The sequence below is a fragment of the Etheostoma spectabile genome, chromosome 16 (assembly GCF_008692095.1).
Source record: "Etheostoma spectabile isolate EspeVRDwgs_2016 chromosome 16, UIUC_Espe_1.0, whole genome shotgun sequence".
NCBI lineage: Eukaryota > Metazoa > Chordata > Actinopteri > Perciformes > Percidae > Etheostoma > Etheostoma spectabile.
The window spans coordinates 13,019,451-13,032,416 of record NC_045748.1 but is presented as its reverse complement, the minus strand read 5'-3'; the positions used below and the strand labels follow the sequence as shown (position 1 = coordinate 13,032,416).

At 38.1% G+C, this 12,966-nt stretch overlaps 1 protein-coding gene across 1 annotated transcript in view; it reads right to left on the bottom strand.

The window, feature by feature from the left end:
• col5a1 (procollagen, type V, alpha 1) overlaps positions 1 to 7,473 on the bottom strand; it is an 86,921-nt gene extending 79,448 nt beyond the window's left edge. Inside the window, exon 1 of the mRNA XM_032540336.1 lies at positions 7,036 to 7,473. Coding sequence (XP_032396227.1) covers positions 7,036 to 7,135 — 100 coding nt within the window. The 5' untranslated portion in view covers positions 7,136 to 7,473. The remainder of the gene's footprint in view (positions 1 to 7,035) is intronic.
• Positions 7,474 to 12,966: the final 5,493 nt, after the last annotated feature.

The following is a 12,966-nucleotide window of genomic DNA, read 5'->3' as shown; positions in this document are numbered from 1 at the left end:
AACATAGAGGCTTCAATGAAGAGAAGGGAGCATTGCAGCGCTTGGGAGCGCTTTAAAACCTATTTTATACAGTCTTTTTAAAACTCACAGATAAAAGTAGTAGCGATTGTGATGCAGTCGGCTCGTATAATTAAATGAGAACGAAGTCATTAAAAACAAAGTTAAAAATCAAAGTTATTTAAAAATTAAATCGTGAACAGGTGAATCAAGATTGCAATTTTATAAAGATTAATCGTGCAAGCCTAGCTTCGGTTAGGCTACATACACGGTTAACACAATCATTGTTGAACTTTTAGAGATGTAGCCAATATCACAGTTTTTTTGTGTGCCCAAAACACTTCTTTTTGCTTAATCTTTTTTTGAACACATTTCTTTCAGCTCTTGCTTCAGCGCAAACTGCGGTCAATCTCTAGCTTGGTCCCTTGTAACAACAAAACCAAATTAATGAAGCCCAAGGCATAATTGCAAAATACTGCTGAATACGCAGAAACTTGGAGTCTTGATTTAATTTTGCCTTTCCATTCCGACTCATTTCATCACCTAATAAAGTAAAATAGAATACAGCTGATGACAGAGAAGTTTCTGTAGTGACCAGCATTGCATCTCCCCTAGTAGGAAAGAAATGCTTACACTCTGTATTCCTACTGCCCTAGCTGTGGCTAAGCTCGGGCTGGGGAAGGGGGAATGGGATTGGAAAGGATGAGTCACACATTGCTTTCCATGCTCAAATATAATACCCCATTACACAGAAAAGCACTGTTTCCCAGCTGAAGTGAATACTCGGTGTGTGAGCCTGGACCAGACTTAACTTTTCACTCTGCCATGAACTACGCCGCAACAAAGCATATTGTTGAAAATAGGGGTGGGAATTGATTCGGACCTCACTTTATGAGTGACCTTTATTTTTATTTAGATATGATTCAATTCTGATTCAGAGGCCGATAATTCGATTCTAAACCGATCATTGATGCATCTCAATGCACCAATTTTGTATGTACATTTCCATGCATGATTTAAAAAAACATACAAATAAATCTGAGTTTGCTACTCAGTTTGCTAATCACTTCCTAGACAAAGCAGCTAGACACAACTTAGATTTTGACACATATTTTTTAGTTTTAATGAAATGTTTTGTCTAATGGGGTTTTTATTGTATCATCACTCCATGCTTAAGCCTTAAACATGCTTGTGAAAGTCCCCTTCTCTCACAGTAATCCTCCATGTCAGAGGCTCAGTCATGTTTAAAGGTGGACAATTGGCTTCTTACAACATGAAACATGAGGTGGTCAGATGTTATGTGATAAAGTAGATAACAGCCTATATGTGTTTTGCTTAAATATTTTCTGTACAGTATGTCTTATTAGATCATGTGTATATATACAAAATATTTTTATTTTTTCCTTTTTCTCCACTCTTGCCTTAACTCTAAGTTGTTGTCCATTACACCATCCTCTGTCAGTCACTCTGTTTTCTGATTTGTACATGTCTGAAGACAGTAACTTTTAAATAAAAATCAACAAATTAAAAAAAAAAATTTGATTATTAAATGAATCAAGCCTCAAATCGTTCTAGAGAGAATCACGATACATCTAAGAATTAATTATTTTTCTCACCCCTAGTTAAAAATGAAATGCACTTGTGGGAGTTGCATCATGAGGTAGCAAATCCAACTTTTACATCACTGATGTGTTCATGTTGACATTGTCAAAACACCACTGCCTCCATTTGGTTCCTTTTGTGTCTGCCAGGGAGTAAAGAACAAATTATCTATCTTTGCCTGGGTTTTTTTCTAGCAGATACTTGCTTTGGGCAAGCAACACCTAAAGAAAAAAAACTTCTGTATCTGGCTTCAACTCAAGCCCACTGTGTCATAAGTACAGTAGACCATTGAGCAGTAACAATTATTTGACCCTTAATTCATCTGGAAAGGAATAGACTATACTGTGGCAAATAATGCACTATTTGTGCTGCACAAAGGTTCTCCTTAACTCTGACATAGGGTCAGAAACTTGCCATGCATATTTTGCTTTATCTCCCATGTTGTTATCAGGCTTTAGAGCTGATTTACAGAGGCTGAATTCACAAAGCCTGCATTTACAATCTGGACTGCCACATGCAATTGCAGGGTCACTGTTTTTCTCCAGAGTCCAACTAACTCAGATTCCTTCCTCAGCACCATGGCAATAGGCACACACAAGAAGCCACTTTTTCTCACTGCCACTTATCTGATTGAGTAGGACATGACCTCAGGATTGCCACTTACAGGTGAGTAGGAAACATCCTACTGAAAGCCCAGGGAAGAATTACAGTTATATGTGTGCCAGAGAGATGATTACTGACGGAACGAGTGATCTCAATGTCTGCCATGTAGCTTGGTGAGAAAACTCAAAAGGCTAATCTGTGTTTCCCTTTCCCCTTGAAGTTTGATTTTGACAGATCTCAACAAAACCAACTGTTCTTAATGGGAAAAAAGCACATAATTGTATCTTTTTGCATAGGGGAATTTATGGAATCCAGATGTGAAGGTACAACTGTATCTTTTGTTTCATATGTGATCATCCCTTAAAATTTACAAATAAAGCACACTGGAATTTATGCAATTTATTACATTTTCCGTGGATTCAATCAACTCTGTGCACTTCTCTAATTGGCCTCATAAAGAACTTAATACACAGAGACAAAAAGGCAAGATTTACTTATCCATATGAATTCCTTTAGATGAGAAGATGTCCAAATATAAAGAGACTGTAAATGACAAACAGCTGTAGACCAGCTGTATTCAACCTTTAACCCTGTCATAAAGTTAGGCTTAAACAAAACAGAACCTTTGATGACCATGGATGTGTATGTGCAAACCTGGCACACTGCTATCCTTTTTACAAACTCAGTTATAAGGTTGCAGATGTTATGTGATTAGGAATTTTCTGTTAAACCAGCACAGAATAGTGTATTTTCTTGAAAAATGCAACAGTATATTTTTTTTGTGGTCCCCTGTTCCACCAAGAATGGGAAGAAAACATCTGGAACACATTTTTTCTGGGGTTTTGGAGGGCTTAACAGACAGCACAATGGAACTTATCGAATCCAGATGTAAAGGCGCTCAGTGAAAGAGCAAGACCTTCTTCTGTTTATCCCTTTAAAATATAAGGATAAAACAAATGCCAGCTCCTAATATATAGCATAATTCTTGAATCATGACCATATTGGCTTATTCCTTAGCACATCCTTTCAATACTGTCGTATATTAGCATCAGTACCCTTGGCCAAAATCCATCCTTGTTTTCATTTGCACAAGTTATTCAAAGAATGTTATTTCAGGATTTTTTGATGACTAAAGTACTCTGCACAAGTAGGTTCTGGTGTGAATGTTTGTTACAGACCAAAAACCTTTAGTTAATTAATGATAACAAACCACTGTGAAAAGAGTCAAAACTAACTTTCTGAGACAAGAGTCCATTGACTGAGGAAACTAAGTAGAAAAAGCAACTCAGCAGAAACCCAAAGAAAACCATTTGAAAAAGAAGGTAGATTTGGTCTACAGTACAGCAGGTATGCTGGTCATAAAACTGCAAAACAACAGAGGTCCCACACAAGAAGGCCAGGGTGTATATTACATTTGAATGGATGTAATTATTCAGTCATGTGAAAACATAAACTAGTTAGAAACAAGACAAAACATCTTCATTACCTTAATCACTTTTCTGCTCTGTACAGAGTCTGAAAACTGTAAATTGATGCACAGATTCTATTCTTAAAAATCATTTAACACAAATATATTATTACACAATATTTGACCTCCAAGAGACAGAGGCTCTTAGTGAAACAAGGAGCAGCGGAGCTTCAATAGCAAGAATTCTTTCTTCAGGCTTTGAAACTGTAAACCTGACAGCAGTGGAAGTCCTAACCTTCACCTTTGAACTCTGACCCCCTCTGCTCATTCTTAACCTCCATGGCTCATAGGCCTTCTGTTATTACCACTTTTCACATAGGTTTAAAGTCTCTCTAATAGAGCTTGACTTACATTCGCTGTGTTTATCCTCTATGACCTAAGGTTGCCTATAACTTCAAACATTTCAGTCCAAATTGTTTTTAAGTTCGTACACTTTGAGAATATACTGCCAACATAGAGTCATATTTCTATATTTTATATCCATAGTGTTAGGTTTGTCAGTACCTAAAATGCTTATTCATCTCGTTTTAGCCAGCTAACTGTTTAACAGGCTAACAAGCTAATTCAACTGCAGACTTATCTTTTTTAGCAAACCTGTGCAATAGAGCTACACACATTTTAAATTTTATTTTAAATGACTGGGTGCAATGTGAAAGGATTTCCTCACATGACAAACATCAGGAACATTGTCATTCAGCTCTACAGTTTGCCTCAGCTTAGAGCATTTAGCATCTTTCTGCATCTATCTTACAGCCCACAACTTTATTGTTTTTGTTCACTGTCACTGTTTTTATCCATCTGGTTTCAAGCAGCAGCAGACAGCTGTTTTCAGTAAAAAAAAAAAAGCACCAGGTAAACCAACTGTACCCTACCTCCCCAGCACCAAACAGCATAGACAAAGTTAGCAACAAGTTAGCCAGTTAGCACTGTGGCGCAAGCTAAAGACCCAGAGAGTTGAGACCAAACAGAGATTGAAGGAAAGTGAATATTAAACTTATTGACTGACTTGTGCCAGTCAGACATACAACTTCAAATCAATGCTATTGTTGCTTTGTGTCTGCTGGATGTATACAAAGGCAACTGTTTGCTAACACATTGAACTTAATAAAGTGATTGTCAGTGTTGTTTCCAGCTTGATCTGCTGCCTCCAGGTGGTGAAAAATAAATCACCAAAATGAATGCAGCTTTGTAAATTAAAACTAATTAATACATTTTAATGGCTACAGGTAGGGTTTGCATAGCTTTTTAGTGCTATTAAGCTAAATGACTAACTTAATGTAGATTTAAAAAAAAAATAGTTATAAATGATTTTAATTATTTCATAAGAGATTTGAAGTCTGAATTTATAGCAGATCTGGGAGATGAAATCCATTGTGGAACTAGTTACTGGATTAAATGAAACAGGTGTCAAACATTAACATAATGCCAGGTTGTAACATAAACTCTATAATCTGTGTGTTCAGTCTTATTGTGGTCTTCCAATCTCTTTCCTTTTAATTTCAGTTGAATGTAAAAATATAAATATATAAATACTTCAGCTATACCTGTATAGAGTGTATAGCAAACCAATGCTGGTGTGTCTGGACAGGCCTCTGCAAGCTTTCCGATGAATGCATATCCAGGTCCTCCCTGAGGCTAAGAGGTCATGTTTTTTGGATCAAGAGATCTTTAACTGCTTACAAACTGGCTAATTGTCTGCAACTACAGTCTGTATACATATATGGGACAGATACATGCAAACGTGATATTTTACCATTGTTCCACATTAGTGTGAATTCAAATTTATATTAAAACAAAAACTGAGTTTAATCCAATACTATACAGTACTTAATGCTTAACTGAACTTCAATGAGCAAAAAGTGAAAATCTTAAACTTCAAGAACAAGATAACTAGTTTACATTAAACTTGCATGTAGTTGACATGTTGCTAGTTGTCCATTATTTCCCATTTGGCATGTGTCAAGTGTCAAGTTTCAGGAATTGTACAACCCCTTTAGGATCACTTACAATAGACCTGGTTTCTCTCCCTCGGTATTAGGAGCTGATTAAATCCAGCTTGCAGCATCAAAATGGAATCAGTCCCAATTTCTCTCACATCAACTCAAGTCCAACTCCTCCTCTGTCATCAAAAATGACCCATATCTGGATCCAGCCGTTGTATCTTGACCTATGCTGTGTTCCATTAACAACCGGTGTTTATAGGCAACATGAAAATAAACAGGTTGCAGTAATTCATTAATATAGTTGTCATCTGACTAGGTGAGGCACTACATCACATTCATAGCATCAGCATAATCTTGGACACGTTCTCACTGTCCATGAAGCAGACAGAAGAAGCCACCTGTTCACCTTAAAGTCCTGTGTCAGAGCCTCACAGCAGACAGCAGACCACCAACCATGCCAGGCAGTCTTAAGGTGCTAATAATACACGTAGACCAGACCCCACTACCACAGCGCTGCGTGACCTCTGAACACCCATGGGACACAGTGACACTCAAAAGTGTCTAATGATAAATTTAAAAACAAAGAAAAAGTCCTCTTCCTACCAGTCTATTTGCAGACTGGGTTTAACTGATGTTTGAGTGAAATGCCACACTTTTACATTCATATTTTCACACTCTTGAGTTATATAATTGTTACCAAGAATTATGTGGAGATATGGGGTTTTGAGGCTTAGCAATGGGCCCTGTGCTTTAAAAACTGATGTCAGTCCTTAAGGCGGCTCCACCCTACCACTTCAGATGAGCCCCTCCTTCTTATGAAAAGTATGCTCATCCCTGTCATCAGTTTTTATTTTTTTTAAGCTAAAGGGGGGGAAAAAAGCCATTTTAAAACTTCCTTGAGCTGCACCACAGACAGTTTGCTATTAGGTTACAACTTAATAATAAGTCTGCAAAATGCAAAACACGAATTTAAAACCTTAAAGTGGCATCTGAAGAATACATTTTGTTTGTAAGTCAGGGACATACTGTACACTATCATTTAATCTAATGCATGTACACTTTGCCCCAAGAAGCCATTAGGATTATTCAGGCATTACATCTTTATTTTTCAGCTATTGGGTGTTTTTGCAGTAGAAAACTTTTGCACAACTTCAAATTAGACCAGTACCTCAGAAAAAATAAGTCGCCAGTTGCAAATGAGTCTTTCTCAAAAGAAAACGAGTTCTCTCAGAAACTTTTGATACTTTGACAACTCCCATAGTTTCGGACAGACCAAGCTGAATACATTAAGGCACCAATAAAGGCACAAAGATGAGTTTAGGAAGAGGGGCGGACATCACAGTAATCCACAGTAACCCAAACTTTTTTTTCAGCGCAGCGTAGCTCCAAACTCCATCCACAAATCTCACAGCCGCATCTTACCTGAACTTGCTTGCGATGTGACAAAAAGCAGAATCACCGCTAAAGTGATTTGGGCGTCCCTTATCCTCCGTTTAACTTTCCATCTTATATGGGTATCCATGACCGCCAGAGACGTCCACGGCAAGTGGATTCACTTTTCAACTTGGAGCAACTAATTAGACTTGCAACAACTTCTGGTCAGGACAATACTAAAAAAGCAAAAAGTCCCAGAGAAAGAGAAAAAAAAGGGGAGAGGGGGTGTATCGTTATTTCTCAAGCAGCCATAAGGATTTGTTAGTGTGCGTTCCTCCAGCTAGTTGACGGATGGGCAGCCGTCTCTCCCGCACAGCTCCTCTCCTCTCTGCTTTTCTGAACTGTCCTGCACCACCGCGCCTCCGTTCAGAACTGCTGCCCACTCTTCCAGTCGTCACGTAGAACCCCTTCAAGTCCAACGGAGCAACACAAAAGTCTTTCCCCCAGGGCTGTCACTCACTCCGCGGACAGGAGACTCGGGCAAATCAGAGTAGTCCATACATTACAGCCAGCCCTGTTATTGGCCGTGGGTGGGAGGAAAAGTTGAGGGAAAGTTTCACGCCTACAATTCTTGCATGGAGTCCACAATTTCCAGAGGAGACAGGCAGAGCGGGAAAAGCGAACTGCTCCTGAGACAAATCGTGAAGAAAGGCATGCAATTTAAAATGCACGGTTTTGTTTGATTCTCCAAGCTGGTTCTGATAATCTCACCCATGATGAGATTTTGTTGTAGCCTATCAACAAGTGGGCCCCACTTAAACTAGTTTGTCCATGCTTTCACATGTTAGGGTTCAGCCAGTATTCTATTGAACATTACTTTTACTGAAAAGTAATTACAATTGTGTATGTATTACATACAGTCAGCCAGGTCGTTGTTTCAATAATAATGTTGAGTAGCACTATTTCACTAGACCTCACAAGGCTGGATTAGGCCTACCAACTTGTTTAACTTATACAATATCTAACGTTATGATTTCAATTTATTTATTTAAACTAAAAATACCAAACTAACTGGCGGACCCACAGAGGCCCCTAAAGGTTCACTGCTTGTCAATTGTTTTTGGTTTTTCAGGGACACAAGAGGCTGGAGGATGAGTAACTTTGACTCCCAATGGACAACTAGAGCACACCAGCAATTAGAGACATGATGGATACACAAATGACGATCACCCTCTGGACAAGATGGTCCAGCTTTTGTCATGGACAGGCCCAGTTTAAGAAAAGAATAACAACACTCTAAATTTGTGTTATTATCTTTATAAATCAGGTGTAACAGGATGCATTGGTTAATTAACCAACTAATCAATGTGTAAAAGACACAGCAGGTGGAGTCCAAACGACTGTACAGTAAGTGTTATTTTTGCTAATAATAACACTTGCTAAGTTATTCATGTTGTCTAAGAAGCTGTCTTTGATAAGCTGTCATATGGCTCTTCTAGTGGGGGGGGAGACTTCCAAAAAGGGCCAAGTAAAAGTAGGTTTTAAGCACAGTAAACAAATGGCACAATATTGTGGCCACATAAGACACTGTGTCACATTGTGAGGTGGTAAGTTAGACCATCCTAAAACACGCAAGTGACGTTTTGAAGTTACAGTCTGAATAATTGTTTGGATAGTGAAACTGTTAAAAGCTTTGGAGCATGTAAAGTTAAAGAAGAAGACCAACTGTAACATGACTGCTCCATCTCTAAATTCACATTTCAAAAGGATCTTATGTAACACTCAGGCAGGGGCTACAGTCCCTGACAGACAGCTTCTTTCTATGCTTTTGACGCTTTAAAAAAATGTTTATGTGACTTTTTTCAACACTTTTTTTATTCAAGGTCAATAGACCTAATTTAAATGACTTTATAGCTAATTTTTGAGTTTAAACAAATTATTTTGAGAATCACAGTTTATGTCAAAGTTTATTCAGATGCTATAAATTATTTTTCAAATGCTATAAAATTGAATAAAACCCAAAATTCAAGTAATCATGAACTTCACCTGAATGTTGTATGGCTTCTATACAACGTACATATTTCTGAGCTAAAAAAACGTTAAAAAACGGGTCACATTTGACCCGAGGACAACACAAGGGTTAACAAAAGTACACACCTTGAAACCCCTGTTAAATGGAATTAGCATACAGACTGTAACTACTTGTGCTGTAAAATCACATTAAAAAATATCAAACTTTTGACTTAAGCCTTCACAGTGGTTTTACCTGAGGTCACTCCCATAGCCATATATTTATACTCTCTTGGATTTAAAAGGCGTTAAATGTTTGATTTAATTGTATCACATGAGTAGCTTGTCCTCAAAAAGGGGAGAGGATATTTACATCCAGAATACACTAGCTTTTCTAAACTGACCACTTAGCCATATAATGGTTACATGGTCAGATATATGGTTCAAATTATGGCCTGAGCCCTGTATTTAGGGTGGCTTTATACCTACACCACACAAAACTCAAAGCTCTCTAACTACTCCTGTACAAGGCCTACTTGCTCTCTTAAACTGTCTGCTAACCAAAAACATAGTGGTTTATCTGAAGCTAAACCATTTGTGGTTCTGCCTCATTTGAGGACTTTCAGACAGAATAATATTTTACAAAATAAATCCCAGTAAGAAAAAAGATAGGACATACAGTCTATAATAATAATAATAATATAATAAGTATTATGATTTAGTGCTTTTCTGTTCAGAGACATTTCTTCAGTCCCCTCTCTCTACGTCCTATTTTCCACATTCACCATTTCACCAGGCGTCAGACTAGATATGAAAGCCAGAGATAATCTAATTCAATCCATCTTTATTATTATCCTCCACTGATAAAGCAACACTTACAGAGGACGGGACTAGCACTGAAGCCAGCAGATAAATTCCAGTGATGGTACACACCATGGAGCAGGTGGCACCAGCTGTGTCCTAGTTCAAACTTTGCCTGTAACACAAGTATTTGCTAAATGGAGATTTACACATCACTAAATTAAAACCGATTGCACTATACACTTTTTTGTTACGTGGAGATTAGTTGTTGATGACACGTACCTGCTTGTTGCATAGCTAATTGAACTTGAAACTGACAAAGCTAGCATTCTTTTCCTTATATAAGATCTATTCACTGTACAATGTAGAGTAAGAGAAGTAATAGTATATGGCTGAGTTGACAGTTGGTTAAAACGCCTTTTTATGATGTAAATTGCAAAGTTTTTATACTGAATCAGTTAGCTAGAGCAGACGTTTTCAAAGGGTAACATTGCTTTTAAATCCTCAATGGCCAATTGCGTCAAATTGCTTCATAATTTGGAACATTAACGTTCCCCCATTTCTGAGTCATATCTCACTCAAATCTGAACACACAACCTATAGATTCAGTGTAACTTATACTTTCCGATGATACCATCTCCATCCAAAAACGTGATCAGTCAGGTGCACAGCTGGCAGTTTAGTTTAATATATTGTTTGGCCTGTTATTTTTGGAACTTATTAATAATTTACACATTTCTTAAGTCTTTACTAGCTAAAACATTCCTTTAAGGGCTCATATCCTGCTCATTTTCAGGTTCATAATTGTATTTAGAGATTGTACCAGAATAGGTTTATGTGGTTCTCTTTTCCCTCTGTGTGTTCAGCTCTCTGTTTAAGATAGCGAGGGATCCATCTCACTTCTGTACCATCTTTTGTTGGGAGTCGCACATGCACAGTAAGTACTGCTAGCTTGTCATTTGCAGAGCATGTGAGAGTGCCATGCTAGCAGCTAGGCAAGCATTATAACATGAGTCACAAAGTGACACACAATTGTCACGGAAGTAAAGGCTGGACTATAATGAGCTGTTGTTTCTCTGGAAGATGGTAAGTCCCTTTGGGGGGGACTTTGGGCTTTTTCACTTTGTTAACCTATAACGTGCCCAAAAAACATATATAACACATTAAAGGAAAGGGGAGAATGGTGTATCCTAATTTACTAATCCAAAAGTCTGATAAGTAGTAATTACTAAATAAAATAATTAGTGAAAAAACTGGTTAAATCCAATCCAGATGGGCCACCATAGAAGGGCGTATGCAATCATACAGTATACACACATTCTTTGAGTATTTTCAACTTGTCTGGTTTTATCATTTTTTACTGTTCAAAGTTCTTTTTGCCTACATTCCAAAATGTTGCAATGGTTTGCATGGATTTCTTTGTATGTTTACTGTCTGCTGAGGTTTTAGCAGACGGTAGCATCTTAAAATAAACAGGATTTTAGAAGGAAATCTATATGGGCAAGTTTGTAAAGAAGAGACTACAAAAACAAGAGCTTGCGTCTGCACGTCTTCTTCCTTCTCAGGTTCCCTGTAAACTGAGCCATTTCATCTGTCAAAAACTTGTAAACTTTGTACAAGTTGAATTACACATATTTAAACCTGCCTTTTAGACCTTTTTAATCATTTCCCCAAACACCCAATACGTTTTCATAGACTATACATCAAAACATTGCTCTCCAGTGTTGTCATGGAGAGCAATTACAGAATGGAGTTGATGTGGTTTCACTTTAATGATAGATACTTAAGGAGCCAGAAGGAGGAAACTTAAATACAGCACACTACCAGATAAATTGTGGATCCTGGCACTGAGCAGCTCCTGGCAGCTCCAAACACAGATTAGATTTTTACGCAATGTAGGATGTTGTGCTGCAGATCAAGAATCTGGGAGTAACAAAAGGAGTGTGTATTTGAAATACAGTGAGAGTTTGTATAATTCATTCTCTTGTTTTGTTTGCTTTCTGGCACAGAAGTAAATCCTGGATTTTGACGAGGCAAGTGCACTATCAAAAAGAGTAAACGCTGGAGGTGACTTTCTCTTTAACGGCATGATAATTTCACTTCATGAGTTTTTTTAACATTAAATGCATTCCCCGCGCCTGCCTATGGTCCCCCAGTGGCTATAAATGGTGATAGGTGTAAACCGAGCCCTGGGTATCCTGCTCTGCCTTAGAGAAAATGAAAGCTCAGATGGGTCGATCTGGAATCTTGCTCCTTATGAGGTCATAAGGGGCAGGGTTACCTCCTCTTTCTCTGCTTTGCCCGCCCAGAGAATTTGGCCCCCCCATGAGAGAGAGACATCATGGCTTTCAAACGAGCATAGTGGCAGTTGATCAAGCCCCCCCCCCCCCTCAAAAGCTACAGACTCAGAAATGGCATATACCAAGGAAAGCTCATTGTGGGACTGGCTCCAGTGGCTGTAATTCTGCACCAAGGCTGAATTATGGGAAAGAGACTTCAGATACAGTATTAGGGGCCCACTAAGATCAAAATAAAAACCATCCAAAGAGCACCATGTCATGGGACCTTTAAGAAATAAAAAAACACTAATTTGATAAAAGAGACAGTGTGGGTCAGGTTTTATAGTTGGGTCAGATACCAGTTTTATATTTTTTAAATCACAATCAAAGGGTAATTGAATTAGACAGCCATCTGAAACACAAATGTGTGCAATGTCTCCAGCTTGAATAGCAGATGTTTTTTTTAGATGAACAAGGCTCTCCAGAACAAGCTGTTTTAAAAATATATTTGAATGTTTAAGAATGAGTGTTTAACCTTGAAGAAAGCCAAAGAAACATTCGACAGAAAATGAACCTACTGCCTCCTCTGCCAGTTGCACACTGGTGAATTTCTGCATTGTTAAAGCCTGTTTGGCTCGGTGCACCGTGGCAGAACACCATATTTTCCATTCCACAATATGGGACTGTGCCAGATTATATCATGGCAAACCTCCCTAAACACCCTGTGGAGAAACTATGAAGCTTTAAGAGACTTGATTGTTAGGTCAAGAAAGAAAATGAGTATATATACACTTGGAATAATGGCAAAGCAATGTCTGTCATCAGAGAATAAAAACAGGTGTTCAAGTAGTCTGTCTCACCTGTCTTCTCATGCTCCAAGCTGCAGCTC